The 21,028-nt window shown below is 42.4% G+C and overlaps 1 protein-coding gene across 5 annotated transcripts in view; it reads right to left on the minus strand.

Moving 5' to 3' along the window:
• map3k5 (mitogen-activated protein kinase kinase kinase 5) overlaps positions 1–18,961 on the minus strand; it is an 84,490-nt gene extending 65,529 nt beyond the window's left edge. For 2 of the 5 annotated variants that reach the window (XM_088626853.1, XM_088626851.1), the window contains exon 1: positions 11,104–12,327. In XM_088626853.1, the coding sequence (XP_088482979.1) occupies positions 11,104–11,551 (448 nt within the window). In that variant the 5' untranslated portion in view covers positions 11,552–12,327. Of the gene's footprint in view, positions 1–11,103; positions 12,329–18,823 lie in introns of those variants that run through there. The other 3 variants (XM_088626852.1, XM_088626855.1, XM_088626854.1) reach the window with 3 other exon arrangements.
• Between the last annotated feature and the right edge of the window lie 2,067 nt (positions 18,962–21,028).

The raw sequence follows: 21,028 nt of genomic DNA on the forward strand, positions 1-21,028 counted from the left end.
GTAATCTAAAATGAATTAAAAATGTCTGAAACCATGATTTGTGATTGATTTACATACTGTACGAATCACAAGTTTATATAATGTTTATTTTTAAACCTCTGGAAAATAATTCTTTGAAAATGGTCTTTTATTTGATGTATTAAAATTGAAGGTGTTGTTAAGACACTATTGGTCTTGCACATTCGAAATGGCAAAGCCTGACATGCTGAAATCTCACACCTCAGTACTATTTCATATGCGTGTGAGAAACAAAAAAGAGCAAAGAGATGTTCTCTGTGGACTTTAAATTTAGCTGCTGGCAATTAATAGGATGTAATGATGAACACCTGATTTAAATACTCATATCAGGCATTATCTACTTCCCCATCTATTTCCGTTCCCAATGTAGACGTTGCCCATGACTGTCCTGAGTGCATTTTACTTAATCCTTAATGACTGCAGCTGCAGTACTGAAATAACCTAACCAGTCATAGTACTGAAACTTTATAATCCAATATTTCTTTGCCTCTCTCCCCGGGCCTTTTTAATATCCTTTTACCCAGAAATACTGCCTGTAAAATATTTACAAAGTGCCCTTTTCTCTTACATTGTACCTATTTAACGAGCGCTGCTCTGTAGTGACGGGTGGCGTGTCGTGTTCCTCAGGAAATACTACAGCCTGAATTGAATTGTTGAACCTGCTGGAATGCAGTTTTCAGCTTCTGTTTTACTTGCTCTTAACTCAGAGTGTTACATTCTTCAAACAGAATCGTTTTTAAAACTGTTAGCCACCGAGTCCGTGTCTATATCTATTGCAATTTTACTTGTTGTAAGCTCTGCTTTTCTGACACTGTTTATCTTTTGAACTGGGCTAAACCTGCACAGTTTCAAAGGATAAATCCAATCGCGACATATTTTAGCAAGAGCCCGTTATTTCTCTCACCAAGGAGAAAAGCTGTTATTAACCAATTCTATCTTTTCAACTTCTCGTGCTGGTGTTCCTATAGGACTTTTTCCCCAGTCTACATGGGCTCTCCAAAAGTCTCTCATTTAAACCTACTAATACTTTTGCACTCAAATTCTTAATTTCTTGATATAGTTCTGAATTATAATTAACTTCAGAATTGGTGATCTATACTCCTGACATTATAACTTTGGAATATTTTTCAGAGTCTGACATACAGTGATCCTGGTATCTCGATTCCTCTCGGTTTAGTTCCTGAGCCTCAAGACTCTTTTTGATACATATGTGTGATTCCCCCACCCCTTTCCCTCCCACCTCCCCAGGAATCTTACATTGTTCTGTGGAATGAAGCCGAAACAACAGTCCGAGGTCTAAAGGCCTCGGTGAGATTTCAAAATACCAACAGATCAAAAGTGGTGCTAAAAACAGGTGGTTGGTATAAAAAGGAGCCCATAATAAAATCCTTAGCAAAAGCATTGTAAAGACCCTCATGAAGCCAATGATTCGAAAACCACTGGGCTATACACCTTAAAGTATAAAGTACGAAAGCCTTTTCGATGTCAAATTCCAAATAAATCTAAAAGGCATTGCTGAAAAGCTATTTATCTAAAAGATATTGTATGTCCAATGGGTCTTCATGTCTTTGGATTGAAAGGTATTTGATATACCATCGGTAAATAAATGTTAGGCAATAACTATAGAAATGTATATAAACGTATGTGTCCCAACAAATATTCCAATCCCGGCTGGACTTCCTAACATGCCAGCCATCACATTCCAGCATTTTTTATCCTTTTCTATTAATACCCATCTGGAATCACCCCAGAACTGCTCAGGCAGAATAAGCACGTGGGGACAAGCTCCTCTGACCTTTGAACCCGTCCCCAACATGCTACAAGTCCGAAAGGCAGGTTTAGCGCTGACTGAAAGAACAGCACGTCCCGGAATGACGTCACTGCTTGTTTGCAAACACCTGGGAAGAACCATGGGAGCCCTGGCCCACTAATCCCTACTTAACCCTGGATGGCACTGCCCCAGCGGCGAGATGCCCCTCGGAGACTCCCGGTCGCAGTCAGCTAGTGTCGGGACCCAGGCCGACCCCAACAGGGGTTGAGCTACAAGCAAGCCCCTCTGCTGCTTGGGCCACCCAAATAGCCCCAGAGCTACGACGCTTTTAGGAGGAAGACGTCACTCAACACACACAAACACCATCCCAAAACAATTAAAGGGGCTCCTGCAAGATGGGTACTTGAGTAATGACAGCATGAGCTGAGCAGCCGTGGGGGGAGGCTCAGAATGAAACACTACTACATTCTGAGGGCATCTCTACCCTTGAGAGGTGGTGGATGTACCAGGGAGGGAACTATGTTGTCAGATAAAACTGGAGTGAGGTTATTTGGCGGATAATTCACAAATTCACTGTTCTTGTCGATTTACCCTCATGAATAAGAACGGCCGATAAACCGGTAGGGTGGCACAATGGCATAGTCCTGGTGTCCTGGGGTGGGACCTGCAGAGTCTGTCTGTTCTCCCTGCGTGTGGGTGGGTTTCTGCCCGGTGCTCCAGTTTCCTCCCACAGTCCAAAGACATACTGGAGGGTTAACTGGCTTCTGGGAAAACTGGCCCTGGTGTCTGTGTGCGGACAGGTGTGCAGACAGGTGTGCAGACAGGTGTGCAGACAGGTGTGCAGACAGGTGTGCAGACAGGTGTGCAGACAGGTGTGCGTCCTGCCTTGTGCTCACTGCTTGCTGGAATGGGCTCTTGCTCCTCCGCGACCCCGTACTGGATAGCGCAGTTAGAAAACAGATGGCCGGCAAAGCATAAAATACCATTTTGGTTAATTCTAGGAGTTGAATATAAGGGCAACATGCACTCACTTGCTCAATGATAAAGGAGCCATGTGCGACTTTAAATTTCTTTTAATGATGCATTTGAAAGGAAGAGCGTTCATATTTTTGGAGCTTTTTCTGGGGTGAAATTCTTTATGTCCAAAGAGTGGCTAGTCTGCTACCCTGTTGTTATAGGTTTTAGTCCTGCGAAAGGATAACTACAGCAATAAAGACAACTATTATCATCCCAGATAATGTTTTAATTCCTAACAGCTTATAAATACACCCTGTTACTTGAAAAAAAGTATTTTAGTCCAATAGCTCACATAACACAACGTCTGGGAAAAAATGTTTTTTTTTTCAAAAATATTCCAAAGTTATAATGTCAGGAGTATAGATCACCAATTCTGAAGTTAATTATAATTCAGAACTATATCAAGAAATTAAGAATTTGAGTGCAAAAGTATTAGTAGGTTTAAATGAGAGACTTTTGGAGAGCCCATGTAGACTGGGGAAAAAGTCCTATAGGAACACCAGCACGAGAAGTTGAAAAGATAGAATTGGTTAAAACACTAAAATACTAAATACTAGCCGATGGTATTTGTAAAAATAATTTTTAAGTACAAGAAGAAATTTTGGATCATCTTTCACACAAAAAAATACTTTTAGGGCTTTCTAAGGCAATTTTATTGGAAAAAGCTGCTTACTGCAAGCAAGCGATCATACTGCAAAAACCAGGAAGCATAAAATGACCACAGCTCCTACCAGGTCTTTGATGTCTTATCTCAAAGGAAATAGCTCTGGGACTACAGGAGAGATAAATCAATGCAAAATTAGGAAGAAGAACAATGGTGATTCTAATCGATTAAGCAAATATGTAGATAGGAACTAAAGGAAAAGGCAGGAAACAAATCCCTATAAAATAATGGTTAGAGCCGAGTGCAAACAAAGAATGGAATCTGTGCATGCTACTAAATGTCAGCAGCCAGATAAGAACTGTACAACACAAGATCTTCATCTCTGTTTAAAGAACCGCGTCCAGAAATGGGCTTTCCAAGGCTCATGCAATGAGGGGCACGCGCGGTACTGTACAAGCTATAAGGGCGTGTTTGAGCAGGCATCTTCATGAAAATAAAGCCTTTTTAGTTGTGGAACCGAGAAGACGATGGGGAGACCACATTCGAGAAAACATCCCCAGTTAACCCAGTGGAGCTCTTGGGCAGTGAAACGCACACCGGAGAACTCCAGAAGAAGGTAATTAGAAATGCATTTAATACTGAGGTGGGGCACTTTGTCACACAAAAAGCTGAGACAAACAGAAATAAAACACCCATGCATGCTACTGAACCTGATACGCCGGCTTGTTTTTAAAAAAAAAGGACTAGTGGAGCTCCCCAGATCAGTTAGCTATGAGCAATCAAACCAGCTAGATGGGTTTAATGTCATGCTTGGATGATTATTTGTACGCATGAAATCAGTTATCAATGACATTAGTTTACCAATGAGGAATGAGCAGGGAATAACAAGGCAGTAAAACACTGGATTACTGTGCACAGTGTTGCACAGTAACAGTTAGAAACAGTTACTTTCAGTAAGGTATTTGGTATGTGGTGCAAGGTTTCAAGTCATGTTTTTCTACATGGACCCTCAGGTTCCCTCAACAATACTGTTATATTCTTTGTCACAACATGCAAAATCAAATTCGTAATCAAGGCTTGGTTACCCTTTTTTTCCCCAAAGCAGGAAGTAATTGAAGGCTCATCCTTCCTTTTATAACATCCAGTTGTACCGGCTGCAGGGTGCCTTCTAATTAACTGGTCATGCATATTTCACCAATAAGCCATACATCCGTCTCACTGGTGGCATGTTGCTTCCTTGTGGTGTTAAACTACCCAGAGTCACATGGCACTGTACCAGTGCTCTAGACACCAGAAAGAGACAATGCAATAACGCACAGAGTTAGTGAGTCATACATGATACGAGTACAGAAAAGGAAACTTGTTCTGTTAAAATTCCATTTTTGAGGAGAAAGGGTATCGATACAACTTATCGATTCAATCCTTCTTGCAAGCTTGACTGTTGGCAGTCGTCAAAAGGTTCAAGATAAATGTATGGACAAATCAACAGATCATCCCAGGCTACCCTGATACCTCCTCCTGTTCCTAAAGCGTTCTAAGGCTCAGTCTTCTCCTCTACTATAGTCCCTACTACTCTTGACAAGAGATAATCCAATCTTCAGACTGAAAAGACAGAATTCCTTTATATTATCTATATGTGATATTTCAAGACTTTGTACAAAGGTTAAATGTGTGTGTGTGTTTTGCAGAGGCGTCGTAATAATTAACTCAACAAGTAAAGACAATTTTCTGGCCCACATGCTAGATTTTGCCAGCACAAACATAAGGTTGCACCTTCAATCCAGCTATAACCAGGAAACCCCAAACTGTGGCAACACTATGGCCAGAATTGTGAAAATAGGATTTTGATCAACTGCAGAGTTTTAAAACTTTAGCTGGGTACAGGTAAAGTCCCCAATTGCTCAGCAATGTGACAGACTGTTTTTACCCAGAGGAGTACACACTGACTATCTGTAGTCATTTTGAACATTAACAGCAATAAAGCTAGCATTCTTACATCTAAGGAATATTTTTTTAAACAAACCTGCCTAGATAGGCTCGAATAAAAATCCACATTAGGCAGTCGGTCAGCTTGTTTTCAAATCATTTTTTAAAAGGTTTTTGTTTCACGTGGTTCCAAAAAAGTTACAGAATAAAGATATCTGCAAAAGAAGCCAATGAAAAGGGTCTCCCGAGTGGCTTTAAAAATAAACATGCCCATTCAGAGCACAGGTGGGCCACAGAGCCATGGTCTGGGCTCCAGATACATCAGCCAGCTACGCCTGCGAATACCCAGGGCAGTGTACAATTGGCAGGATCTGGACAGGATATCCTGAGCTTCCTGTACAGCAGCAGCTCCTGTCTCTTGCTAGACACCTGTAAGCTTGCAGCAAGAGCTGCATCCTGGCCATTCTCCAATGCTTTAGATCTCATGTACTATTGTATTGTGGTCACCGAGTAGGGCAAAGAAGCAGTCAGTCTCAGGCTGCGTGTTGCAGAGGATGGCACAGCCATCAGCTCTCCTGGGGGAAAACTGAAGTGTGCCGATGGAGGGTGGGAGGATATGAACCGAGGTGGGTGGGGTAAAGTGAAAAATAATTACCCATTTCAATATTTTGGAAGAGGAAGATCATGACAAATTTATTGGAACTACTAAAAAACCACGCCAACGTAAAACAGAATTAAGTGTCGTTCACCCAGCGTCCATGCTATATTTTGTGGAGAAAAAGAGTCGGACAATAAAAGTGTAAACACATTCAATACTTAAATGCCTCATGAAATTATTTTGCAGAATCTACAGGGGGTGGACAAAATGATGGGAACAACAAGCAAGATAATGAATAATTACTCATTAACTCATAATGAGTTGGACCACTCTTTCCATACAGAACGGCTCCAATCCTTCTTTCAGTAGTGTTATACAAGTTCTGAACTTGAACCCAGTGAGGTACTGGACCAATCATCAAGAAGCTAAAATGAAGAAGGTGGAAATCAACTTTAACAACTTATTACAAAAGTTCAATAAGGTAAGATCACTTTATCGGCCATATACAATTTCTTGTATTAGGATTTTGTCTTTTCGAGGATTACGCAGGTTACGCAATACTGTTTAGATCTGGTGATTGGGGAGGCCACGGAAGGTGCCTGACTTCATCCTGGTGCTCGTGAAACCACTCTTGAATCTGTTCAGCAGGGTGTATAGGGCATCATTTTCTCGGAATATGGGAACATCGTTTGCATCATAGGGTGCGCCAGGTCGCCTAAAATGGCTTCATATTTCCTGGATATGACTCTACCATGCAGAGCAATAATGGGACCCAGTTACTTCCAGGACATAGCTGCCCATGCCAGAACAGACCCACCAGCACTGTTTAACTGCTGGAAACAGGCCGCGTGGGCTGAAGGCGTCTGAACCCATTCAGATAGAGGACAAAGGCTAAAAGACATCTAGACAACTCTCCATGTCCTGTGCTCATTACACCAGATTCTGCATTGCTGTGCACCGGCCTTGCTTAGAGGAAGCTTACAAATGGCAGCCCTACCGCAAACATCAGCTCTGTGAAGCTTACGACGTACAGTTTTTGTTGACACCGGATCACGAACATTTAGATTCTCTCCTATGTTCATTTGTGAGGCTCTTGTTTTGCAGTTTTTTTAGCCAGTGAGCTTTGACTTGCAACCACTGCTCCTCTTTCCTGATGTACGTCATCTTGATTTTCTATTCAGCGCATCAAGGGGAACAGTGTAATTTTGCTGGTTCTGTGACCGACTCACCTGCAATTCGGGCACCAACTTTTTGACTTCTTTCAAAATCTGTTTTGTGAAACTCACAAGTTAAAGTGTTGATTTAAAGGCATTCTTTATTGCACAAACATATTGGTAATCGGTATTAAAATTAATATGAAAAGTGAAGAATCCCTCATAATTCTGATTTGCATTTGTTCTCCCCCCATGCATAGATCTTTCAAGCACGAACAGCAGTCTTAATATAAGACGAAAGGTTTATCCTTTTAGAGCTCTTACTGATGTAAATGAAGTTTCTCTGTATATTCCAGAATGCTGATTCACAAGGGACAGTGCATGCTGTTTTTTACTGTAGTCCAGGCGCCGAGACTGGGATGAAGAGCAATGAAAAACACGTCTTGGTTTCCCACAGTTGTACACAGGCCAGGCAGGTGTGACAAAATGTGCACAAAGAATCCTTGCTGAAATTCTGTTCTTGTAGCGATACACCGCAAGATCACTTGCCAGCCAGCAGCAGCGACGGTACGAACTCACACTACTCTCAGGTCATGCCTTGGGACTAAGTCTCAGGGTCTCACGCCTTGGTCTAAAAATCTCACACATTCGCATCAAGTCTGGGATGACTCTAAAAAAAAGGAAGTAATGAACGTGTCATTTTGAAACTTTTGTACAAACTTGTAATTCCACGTGCTTTTTTGCATGTTGGGAAAAGAAACCAATAACAGAAATAGCATGCAAAGCGCAATTTTCGAAGAAAAGTCTCGCGCGTTAGGGTCCTTGAGAGCTGTTGGTAATCGACAGAGAAAAAAATAAATGCAAGGCTGCCTCGCAGCTGAGCCACCGAGCCACAGACAAATACTGGAGTGTAGTTAAGCTACACCAACAACATAGCCAGCTCACAAACTAGTACCGCTATCCAGCTGAGAGAGAGCTCGGTGTGGAGGGGAGAAGGTACCACCTGCCCTCACCTTTCTCCTGTGGGAACCTCTGACACCTGTGGTAATCAAACTTACCCTGCAATAAAGACAACTGACACAACATGGCTTCCTGAGGTAACAGGAAGGGAAATACAGAAGATCTGTATTCAACAAATAGAAGGGAAATGATCTTTCCCACCAGAACCAGGCTTGGTGCAGGTCCTTCCATCCTATTGATCATAATAGCCTTGCCCTGAATGATACACATGATACCCGTTATATGTGTCTGAAGCTCTTTAAACTGTGGACTGCAAGTCTGGCTGCAGCTGCCTTGAGTACCAGATTTAACTAGAACCTCTTCAGTCCTCTAGAATTCCACACACCAGAGATTCCCTTTAAACATGTGGGGTCAATTTGCGTTTCCACATTTGCAATAAATTTGCAATTTGTCTAATAGACACAGGAGGTGATGGAGTGGCAGGTTGCACAATAGGTTAGAGGTTTATCCCATTTGGTTCACCGAGAGAGGTTTAATACCTCTGCATTAATGCTAAGGACGCAAAGGTGTGTTTTCTTTTTAAAGATTGAAAAATATCTTTGACAGAAATAAAAGGGGAGGGCAAATCTGACTTTCAGTGCGTGTCCAACACAGATTCTTAGATAGTTGGTGGAATTTGCTATCGGTACAGCAAGAACACAAATGAGACATACATACAACATATACAGTACAAATTTAAATAGGACAGAAGACGGACAAACATCGTCACATACATACAGTATGTAAACAACTTTCCATGTAGCAGCATAAGTTATACAGTGGAATTCGTGGAGCTCAACTTGAATTCAGAGCTCGCATGGCAGTGGGAAAGAGGCTGAGGTTGAAGCAGGCAGTCCTGGAGAGGGAGGATTTGAAATGCTTTCCAGAAGGGAGAAGCTGAGAGAGATTATGAGCTGGGTGAGGGGGGTCCGAGAGGATTCTCTTGGCACGACTGGAGGTGCGGCTTGGGTAAAGAGATGAGATAGAAGGGAGTTCACAGCCAACACGCGGGGGTAGTCAGTCAAACAGTAGACCTTGAATCCATCCCTGCGAAACTCTTTGATACAGTCAGCCTTTTAATTACATCCCTCTACAGAATTTCCTAACCGCTTTATGCAACACAGGGTTGCAGGGGTGCCAAAGCCTATCCATGCAGATTAAATTATGACGATAGTAAAACCTTTCAAGAACTGCGAGTACATAAATCATGCATTGGAATGGACTGGGAGCTTCAGTACTAGACTATCTTTGTCTGGCAAATCCTCTTTAATTCCATCCTTCCCTTTTCCAACCACTTCATCCAATTCAGGATCACAGGGGAGCCAGAACCTATCCCAGCAAGCAACGGGCACAAGGCAGGATACACCCCGGACGGGACGTCAGTCCATCACAGGACACACACACAAACAGACACAAGCATGCACACACTCACACCAGGGCTAATTCTCCCAGAAACAGATTATCCCACCAGTAGGTCTTTGGACTGTGGAAGGAAGCCAGAGCACCTGGAGGAACATGGGGAGAACATACAGACACCACACAGACAGCGCCGCGGGTCCAGAATTGAAGCCAGAGCCCCAGCGCTGCCCGTCATCATTGCTAAACACTGTGCCAGCCTGTCCTATTGAATGAGAAAGTGAAATTGACCACGGCTGGACATCCTCAGTTTCCGCACGGCAAAATCTAGATCTGTCAGTCTGTAGAAAGTGGACAGAATGCAACTCATTAAACCATCCCACCAGGCTGACCTGCTGCATCTTAGTAGGTATTTACTGTGCAGAGATCCCAAACCAGATAACTTTGGTAGCTTTTCTATGAACGTGAACGGTACTGTCATTCGGTGTACTAACAAACTCTCCTCAACTCATTCTCTTATTACTCACAGTATACTGAAAAAGATTAAGTACTACAGTAATAATACCTACTTACGGTTTTGATGGATATTCACTTAAATACAAGTGACAACTTATTTAGCTTATGATGTGTGTAAATAATATACTCCTACAGTATTTTCTCAGTGACATTTTTAAATAAACCCGACATACCAGCATTTATTAAAATGTATAAAGTACGTATACAAAACTGAAAATACTGAAGAAGAGGCAAACTAAATCACGTGCAGGAAAGGACAAACGAAAGCATTCAACTAAAGATAAAGACTTATTTTCAGCTAGATGTATGTCATGTCAAATCGCAGCACGTAACCATTTGAATGTTTCTGCCACTCCTTGTGAAAAGTAATTTTTCATCTGTTAATCATTTATTTCTGCTACTGAATGTCTTACACTTTCACTATCCAGTTTCTGACATAGCCGACATTTATGCAAGGCTACAGTTTCTACTTTTCAACTCCCTGTTGTCAATGTATCCCTGTGCATGCAAAAGTTTAAAATTAAAAAAAACATTTAAATTGCTCACATTTTCTCACATACTGTAAGCATTTAGTATTTAATTGCTAAAACATTCATTCCTGTTTATTACCATTTCAGAGTATTCTCAAAATATAAAAAAAAAACCTTTTAACACTCAGGATTAGATTTTAAATTACAGGCAATGGGAGAAATTTAAATACAGTATATTACTGCACGATACATTGCTTGGTAAACATTATTACTAACATTGACTTTTACCATGACAAAATAACCACTTCAGTGCTTTAAAAAGAGCACTGATCGACTGTCACTCTTCCGTAAAATGGATCATGCATTTCCCTTTCACCTGGTGTTAAAGTGCATTTACGACACAGACCCACTGAATGAGACCGAACACGGGCAAAGGTGCTAATTAGTTTAATGACCCTACAGACCCTGCTGAGCGCCCAGCACTGCACGACATTCACGTCGCTCGGGAGAATCACTGCCCAGGGCGGACGACAAAACACTGTCAAAAAGAGGCACTCGACTTGAAACGGAAGGATTGAACTCCTCGGCAGGGGAAAAAACCCCAACAAGTTAACACATGTCAAATGCTTACGAGCATCCTCGGCGGTCTAACCAACAGACGGACCACTGCCTACCTGCGTTGTAAAAGTGATCCAGCACAGCCGTCTCCCCGAAGTCGAGCTTGCCGAAGTGCACGGTCACCAGCTTGCTGCCCACGCCGTCACAGGCGTCTCTCAGGCACTGGAGGGCCATGTTCTCGGCGGCGTGCGTCTGGCTCACTCCGCTGTTGATCACATATGCCACGGTGATCGCCCTGCTGTGGCGCTTCCCGACCGATAACAGACCCCCGCAGTCAGCGGGGCAGCTCAGGGCGCCCGCCCCAGCCCGGGCCCCGGCCCCGGCCCCTGCCCCGCCGCCGGACGCAGGGTCTCGCCAGAAAGTGCCGGCGGCGGGGACCAGACCGGCGCGGCCGGTCCTACCGTCCCCAAGGGAGCGAGCAGGATTCCCCGGCTCATCCTCTGCGTCAGGAGAAGGCCAAAAAGACGGCACCGAAAGTGATATCCCTTCGACGTCTTCACTCATTCTGGGGTGGGGAGGGGGAGATATTTACGGGGTCCGGTCGACTTCTGACACAGTCACAGCGCAGTGTTCCCCTCGACGCCTGTTGGTGTTTTTAAAGTTTGTCCGCCTGTAGCGTTACGCAATTCTAACACCAGCATTCTGCACCGGTTATCAGCGGCTTTTCTCGCAGCTTTCCAAAACAGACCTCAAATCACTTCCGTCTGGCATGGGGCAGCGATGTATGTGGCACTTCGTATATTATGCAGTTCGTAATTAAAAAGAAAAGCGACGCAAATAAGCGTTCAAAGTTGAGATATCCCTTCTTGCAGAAATGAATTGTGCCAGACGCATTTCACTCAGCTTCACAGCGTCATCGTTGCAAGCCAAACACTTTAAAAAATCCGGGATTTTATCCTTTTTCAGCTTCCAAAAATCTGTTGATTTCTTACCGATAAAACATCTAGAGATGAATAAACCTTCCTCGGCTGTATTAATCTGTCTTGTCGCCCTTGCGCGTTTCCTCTGCGCTTTGTGTAGTTTGAAAAGTTCACCAGGAAAGAAGGTTTCAATTCCTATAGATCGTCTCCACTGTTTGCACAGGTTTCCACCGAAGCCATCTTCCTAAAAGGCAGAACTTGTTTATTCGTAAAGCTCTGCGATTTTCAAGTGTTATGTCACTAACAAAGCATGCAAACAAGTTCAAAAATATTTGAGAGCTACTGCACAATATCAGGAACCCAGACCCTGCCCTCCTCCAGCTCTATTATCTCCCCTACACGGACACACACGCTCGCTTCGAGAGGGCTGAACTTTAATTTTGAGGCGGGTTGATGACCAAATCAGGAATGAGTAGTGCCCAGCCTCTTAAAGCCACAGCACCAGCTTGCATCACTGTTCGTGTAGTGAGGGGAGATTTAAAAAAAAGTAACCCTCCAGACACGCGGAATTTAAGTGAAACAATCACTTGCTCTCCAGTAACAGATTCAAATCCCTATTCAAACTGCTGAGCGGATGGTCCCTGACTTGCTTGTGAAAGTATTGACTCTCAATTGCGGGTCACCAAGAGGAATTTCCCGTTGATTTTAGCTTCTGCGAACAACCTGTTGCGCTCTAAGCCTCTCCAGAAGCCGGTGTTCCGCGTCAACAGAAAAGCTCAAGACTTACGACAATTGCTATTCGACCGTGTACAGTATGCAAGAGAACAGGTAAAAGTTAATTCCATGCTGAAAGGAAAAGAAAAGAGACACAACGTTTCAGCTGTTCCTTTGCAGCCTACGCACGCTGACACCTACCTACATGAACTTCTTTAAGTATAGTTTACCCAACCTGCCGTGTATATGGCTTCCTAAATTCATATGTACAGATGACAGTCTTTGCTGCACAGGAAAGATTACCAAAATGTTAAGAATTGACCTAAAGTTTTTTGGGGGTATGTTCCTCACTGGAGACCCTGACCTAATCCCCCCAAAACCACCACAATCGCCTTCCTCCTGAGCAATCGTACAGCTAGTTGCCACCCTTGATTTCTGTGAGCTATGACCACACTCCAACAGGATGGGGTTATCATAGATAAAAGCCTGCCATTCAGGCCCTATATAGAGCAGATCAGTGAAACGGTCTAGCTCAGAGCAGCTCTGATACAGTATCTTGCAGTATCGACCTGGTAAGGGTAATACAATGAGAGATCAGTGCTGCAAACCTCTGATTCTCTGTGCACTGTGTCAAGGCCTGGCTTGGCTGTGCAGTTGAATAATGCGATACACATCATACCCAGAGATCTGAAACGTACACCGGCCCTGTGGACGCTCCCTCTGGGGGCAAACATTCTGCCCCAGCATGATCACAGAGCCATGCAAGTTGTAAGGGAGCTTACCAGCTGCCCTGCCAACAACTCCCTACTGTACCCAATGGAAACTGTCAGGTGCTTCAGGTCCCTTAGTCTGCACGTCTCCACCGACTTGGCTTGGTGTCACAACACTGTAGCCAGTCTGAAAAAGGCACAACAGCGTCTGCACTTTCTGCGGTGCTTAAAGAAATGTGGTTTGGGGAAGCAGCTACTCATGAACTTTTTCCACAGCACCTTAGAAAGCGGTCTCACTAGTGGCATCACTGTGTGGTACAGCAGTACTACCACTCATGACCACTCATGACAGAGATGCACTACAAAGGGCTGTGGCAACAGCACAGAGGATCATAGGATGTGATTTACCATCAATCGGTGAGATTCACATCATCCACTGTCACAATAAGGCCCAATCACCAAATCCATCCTTCAGGATCCCAGCCATCCCTGCTCTCTGGCCAGCGGTGCCACACTGTTAAAGCACAGGCCACTAGACTCAAGAACAGCTTCTACCCTACTGAGTGCACATCCTCAACAGCTATCTGCAGTGCCTCAGAGTCAATACACATCTGCACTCTGCACTATGTGCATGGACTACCATCATATTTATTGTTCCTGTTGTTACTATTTATTATATTGCAATGTACTGTCTGCATTGTGTGGTGTTGATCTCCGCAATCTGGGAACACGCCGCCGCCCTTGAGCAGAAGCGCACCAGGACTCGGGAGAATGCTGGCCAACAGCATGGAACAATGAGATCATCCCAGATAAACACCTTATCCAAGACGCAGGCGTTGAACCTGTTGGCTCTGACACTGTGCAGACGCTGGAGAGCTGTCAGCCACGCCAGAGCACAGAGGGACCGACGCGCACGTCTCCTCCATGATGGAAAATTAAGGGAAGCACACGCAACGGGCTGTCACTGTAGCCTCTGCTCCTTCAGGGAGGGAATAACAGAGCGACGCGCACTTTCTCCTGAAACCATGGAGGGTCTGGGAGACCTTGGCACTGGGGTTCAGCTAGAGCACACATTGCCATAAGCAAGAAGGTGAATATTAAACAAAGATCACAGCATATGATATTTTCAAAGTTCACGTGTGTTTGTGTCTAAACATGTGCAAGGTAGTGCAGTGTAAAGAAAATCAACAAAATAGTCAAAACATGAACAATTTCCCAACAATCTATGCCTGCCAGATACACATATTTTTTTACAAAGATGTCACTTAAACACTGCCTGTTTCAATTAATAGAAAAGGACATGAATTCGAGTAATCGCCTATAAGTATTCTTTTAGATCCCATGTTCCCATCCTTAGTTTGTAGGAGCTGAATCTGCGCAGCCTTCCAGTTGTTTTCCCAGTTGAGCGTTTATCGACCTCAACCCTTGGATTTTGCTGCCACCTGCTGGAGAAAGCGGTCTACAACCCCGTCTCAGTCATGATCTTTCCCGCTGCTCTTTTCTGCTGCTAATACTTGAACCAGACGCAACAGAGCACACGAGGAACAGTAATGCTTAATCATTTCTTAGAAAGTCTTTTTTTCCATTTTAATTTTACACTAAACAGTTATTGACCACGCTTCTTTGATCTGGTTTATTTGATCTTCAATGTAAATGTGAAAACACTCCCTTGTGGAATGTACGTAGTAAATGTTTAATTACAAAAAATCTTATCATGTGTAATTAGGTTTATCACACTTTCATGTTTAGTATTTAGTTTCCAAATGTCCTGTGTGGAATATTAATGTGCAATTATATATTTCATTAATCCAATGTTATATAGAGTACAATATATACATCAGCTGTGGGATTCCACACAATTTAGATATTTAATTGCCAAATTGGAAGTCAAGATTTGTTCTGTAAAATTGGACTACATATCTTATATCATATTATAAAGATTACAGTTCTTACTGTGTTATTGATATAAATTAACCACTAATGCTTATTCAGTATAGTTATTGGTTATTATTTATGCAAGCTAACATTTTATTTATATGTCAAACGAAAATACTAAATATTTATTTGCAAAATAAAAGACTAGTACCTACTATCTACAAAGGTATTATAGCTCTATTCTTCTTATTTTTTTATTGAAGCCCTTTAATTGCTCACTATTTCAATTTGATGTTAGATTTTTAAAAAAATATATTTCACATCACTTTTCTACCCACAATAAAACAATACTTTTTTTTTCTTGCAGTCTGACAAAAATACCAGTAAAGGCAAAAGGTCTAAATTGTCAAAGGAGTAATTCTAAGGAGAGCAAGATACAGGTATTAAGTGATAAAAGCTCCTGACACCAGCCATTATGATGTTAAGTTATGAAACAGCAGTGACATGGCCCTTGGGCTGTTTTGTAAGAATCTTAAGGAAGTGTTCTCTGAATTTCCTCCAGGATGAGACATAAAGGACAGGGTTGATACAGCAGTGTGATAAGCTGAGTATCATGGTGATGTTAGAAGCAGTCATAATCTCTTGCCAGATCTTACATGTCTTATCCAATATTTCTGCTTCTATTAAAGTTTTAATAAAGGCACAAATATTATATGGACTCCGAAACATAATAAATCCCAGCGTCACCAAAAGGACGACGTGTTTCTCTTTCCTAGTGTTTTGACTGCTGGTTGCGGAGTGGCTGCGTGATGCTGCCCAGATGAGGAGGAGCAGCAGAGGGACAGCCGAACCGACTGCATATCTGAACATGTGGAAGGGAAGCCAGAGTGCTTCCAGGCCTGCAGGGTGGTCGTGTTCATGGCAGACGAGAGACTCGTTCGATGACATGGAGACTTTGTGGAAAAGTGCAGCTGGTGAAGCAAGAAAGGTCCCGACCAGCCAGGCCGTGAAGCAGAGAGCCACTCTGTTCATTGGCTTGACGATGCCGGCATGGATGAAGAGTAAAAGTGGGCTTGCAGTGTACTCTTTCAGATCCCGCAGTACGGAGACGGCTTTGCACAGAAAGTCTCCAAAAATCCACAGCAAGGGCCATGATGGGCAGGGACAGAGAGGAGAGCAGGTCACTGGCAGCCAAGTTCAGCAGGCAGACATCAAGGCAGCTTCTGCGGTTCCTCATGGTAGCCAACACCAGCAGCACAGAGATGTTCCCCACTACACTCAAGACAAACACTGTGGACAAGATGGCGACCACGGCACCTCCGCTGATCTCAAACAGAGGAGCATATGCATAGGTTTGTGTGAGGGTGTGACTAACCAAAGCTAACTTTGAATGTGAAAAAAACTAAAGAAATGGTTTACGATCCGAATGCTGTTAACTCTTCCAATGTAGTGATTCATGAGGAACCTAGTACCTACAGTAGGTAAGTTCATGTACAGTAAGTGTTTAGGGATATACATAAACAACAACCTGAGCTAGACTACTCAGTCCAAGTCAGACTAGTTTTTGCTCCAGAGTACAGCAACATTTGTATTTTTTTTTGCAAAGATTAAGAGTGTTTGGAGTTGGACAGAAAAAAAGCCCCTCTTGAGTGCCTTTTTTAGATATGGTGTAAGTGTGTGGTTGGGTAATTTATCAGTCCAATTAGGATAAAAAATCACCCGTCTTGCCCAAAGAGCAATGAAAGTTATGGGAGTGAAACAGCTCTCCTCCTTGCAGACAACTTTTAACAACTCATAATCAAACCGGCAGAATCAAATCAAAATTGAACCAAATCATAATAAAAAATTCTAGCAAATCCTTTTCATATCTTTAAATCCTGAATATCAACTTCTTCCCTCTGGAAAACATTTCATGGCCCCTAAGATCAAATAGATACAAATATTCATTTGTATCTATTCATTTGTATCACTTGTATCTCTTGCAGTAAATGCCCAGCCATCTACATTGGAGAAACAGGAAGGAGACTCGGAGACCGCTTCAGAGAACACGTCAGGGCTGTGAAGATTAAAGATCTCTCCAAACCCATTGTTTCTCATTTCACCTCTGACGGCCACGACCACACTAATCTCTCCGTCTGTGTTCTCAAAGACGGTTTTCCGAACTCATACATCAGAAAGACCACCGAAACTAAAATTATTCTGCAGTTAGGATCACACATTCTCCCTTCCCTTAACGACAGATTACTGTTCTTTTAAATTTTCTCCATTCATTGGAAGTTTCATTTCACACCTCTCTGCACCCATTCTGACTTCACACCTCTTGATTGGCCTCTCTTTCTGTCCCCTGCTCCCGCCTCTCACTCCTCCTCCCTCCCAACCTTTGTTCTCCCGCTACTTTACCTTTGCCTACTGCCCTGTCTCTCTCACACCTGAAGAAGGCTCCACGGCCGAAACGTTGTTTTCTCTTTCTTCTTTTTTTCAGCATGGAATAAACCTATTACTTGTTCCTTTGCAGCCTACGCATGCTGACGCAGCTACCCACCTGAACAAATATTCATTTGTTCACTTAGCTATTAAAGCAGTTAATACAAATAAATGGCGATGGCAAATGCAATTGTTTCAGTATAAACTGTTGTTATTCTGTAACAACCTATGTATGTGTAATATGTTGTGACATTTTTGTAATAAGTTACCCATGTGCAATAGATATGATATGTTTTGAAATGTATTCAGATGTATAGAAGCAATGCGTGTCCATAAAACGTTTCCCCTAGGGGACAATAACATTTATCTTTAATCTGCCCTCTCATCATCTGGGTGGGGCTGCACACTGGTGTGGGTGGAGGGGATCCCCATTGCTTGGAAAGAGCTTTGAGCTTTGAGTGGAGTGTCCAGAAAAGTGCTATGTAAGTGTAAGCAATTCTTCTTCTTCCAACTTTTATTATTATAACAAATCCCCTGATTACCTGTGTATAAGCAACTTATTTTTCTCTCTTATCTCCTTTCACCTTTTACATAAAAGGTGGAACATTTTTAATGTATATATGAAATATATGCATTAATACCATTATTTTAAAGAACTGCGATGCTAAGCATTAATCACACATGTACAGTAAAGGCTGATTCCCTGATGAAAAGCAGGAAGAACAATGTCAGTGCACCTACTGTTTAAATCAAACCCGTTTTATTCTGACTACAGTTTGTATGTCCTCCCTGTGACTGCGTGGGTTTTTTCTGAGTGCTCCTGTTTGCTCCCCAGTACGAAGACATGCTGTCTACGCATTTTTAAATGACCTGTGACATTCTGTAAATGCCTGTACAGAACGTGACTCTGCGACAGATGTGCACGATCTGTACAGATCTTCTCGATGGTGTCAACCAAAGGACAATGTATGCTTATCGATATTACCACTGCTTTCGACACGCTGTTCTCTGCTAGAAAAAAGAGCATTAAAAAGTTATACAAAATAAACTAAACGATATTCAACTCACACTGCAAAATAAGTTGCCTTATGTTATTCATGTTATTCATCAACTACAAATGACAAATTCTTCTAGGTTCAACAATTTAACATCCAACGACATTAAAGGTATACTAAGGATGAAAACGTCTTTACCTGTAACTTCCCAAAAGAAAGAACTGGAACTGGGACTTGCTATGCTGTTCAGCATAGGCTATACGATAATGCAATATTAACCTAAAGTGCAATGGCGAAACATAAAAACAAGCTTACCACATAAATCCTGTAAAAGCCATGGGGTGTGGTAGGTTTTAGATAACCACACAGGTCATGGGGTCTTAGATAAGTAAGCCCACGTGTTGTAGTTTAAGACATGCTGCAGAATGGTATAATGATGTAGAGGAAGGTGGCTGATTCAAGCATGTGACAGTCGCCTGCAACAAAACACAGCTAGAAATACATTTATATGGGATTTGTTGATATGGATCTACAGTATACAAACTGTAATGTCACAGTGGAATGAAAGTTCGAGCATATCGTACATGGAATTTAAAAGGAAGCACTGAAATGTCCTAATTTGATAAGTGTTCTCTCTTTTTGCTGTGACCCTCCAAATTGAGACCTGCTGCATGTACTTTTCTTTACTTGTGAGATCGCTCTGAAATCTGAATGGGGTTCCTGTAGTCAGGTCAATTAGGTGACATGATTTCTGAAGAAGCACACCTGTCTGTATAAGGTCCTCCAGTAGACAGCGTGTGTCAGAGCAGGAACTCTACCAAGGAGCTGTCTGTACACCTCTGTGAATTATGAGGAGGCAGAGATCTGGGGATGAATATTAAAACACATCTCGGGTGTTGAAAGTTCTCAGGGGCACAGTCAGGTAACACTCTCCCTGCCATGACAGATGGCGGTGGCAGCATCATCTTATGGGGAAGTTTATCAGTGGCAGAGACAGGGGCTCTTGTCAGGATAGAGGAAACAATTATTGGAGCCAAATACAGGGAAATCTTTTAGGAGATTCTGCTACAGTCAATAAAAGACCCCAGACTGGGGAAAAGAGTCACATTCTAGCAAAACAACAACCCCAAGCACACAGCCTAAGAGACACTGGTGTGACTTCAGAACAAGAAGGTGAACGTCCACGGGTGGCCCAGGCAAAGCCCAGAGTTCAATCCCACTGACAATCTGTGGATGATTGTGGTTCACCAATGCTCTCCATCCAACTTAACAGAGGTTGAGCACATCTCCAGAAAAAAGAGGGTGAAAATCCCCGGATCCTGATGTGCAAAGCTGATACAGACATACCGAAGAAGCTGTAATTGTTGCAAAAGGTTTGACACTTTGTATAATGTGTAAATCAAGAGGAATAATAATTTCAATGGATTACAAATTCTGGTCATAACAACAGTATTTGCAATTGTCCAGCAGTTTTTCCCTTTTCACTTTACATAAGACACAGGGATTTAACTCCACATACAAAATGCTTCACAGAAATTCATTGACTATTATGAAGACAGAAAAAAAAGACAGATTTTGTCATCTCTGGACAGGCACTTGAAAATACACGCCTATTCTGCGTGTTGTTGATGACAACTGCATTATACCATCCACAACAGTACATAGCTGGGAACTACTGTAACTCTGAACTTTCTTTTGATGTCCAGTTTAACTACTTTGTTAGAATACCATTTTATCTTCTGAGGAACATTCCCAAACAATATTTCTGTCATATAAAAAAAGAATGTAGAGGTATCAGTACCATTTCTATTTACTGCTTTTGCCATCTAAAGTCTATTTGTGCTCCTGCCCTTTTCCTAGTAAATTGATTTTGCTCACAATACTGCCCCCAGGGTACTCATTAACAGACCTCTCTGATGATACATGCCTCTGGTGGTTAAATCCCTTCTTGGCTGCTGGTGCTACTCTGAATATTTGAAAGTTGCTACAGTTATGTATAGGGTTTCACAAATTACAGCCTTGTTTTCCCTAGATAAGTTAACTCTAGAAGTTTCAAATAAGTTTCTAGGATACGGAAATTAAATTAAATTTTGTTCATGGTTTTAGTCTTGATTCAAGGGATTTTCTTACGCCTGCGGTTAGGAAAGATGAAATATCAGAAAGCACACGGATGTATATTCATTGAGCAGGTCTTGGGGACTACGCCCCGTTTTTGACTGTACACCAGGGGGCAGTCATGGATAAAAAGAAAAAAAATCAAGGAGATTTACTGTAACAATAACCATCATGTTTTAATGTATAATTTCTTAATGCTGCTTCACAGTAGAATTGCCACATATGATTGGATTTAGCCCAGATATCTTAGCACTGAAGTTAAAACTCCAAAGGACGTAGAGTGATGGG

The sequence above is a fragment of the Lepisosteus platostomus genome, chromosome 3 (assembly GCF_059453375.1).
Source record: "Lepisosteus platostomus isolate fLepPlt1 chromosome 3, fLepPlt1.hap1, whole genome shotgun sequence".
Lineage (NCBI taxonomy): Eukaryota > Metazoa > Chordata > Actinopteri > Semionotiformes > Lepisosteidae > Lepisosteus > Lepisosteus platostomus.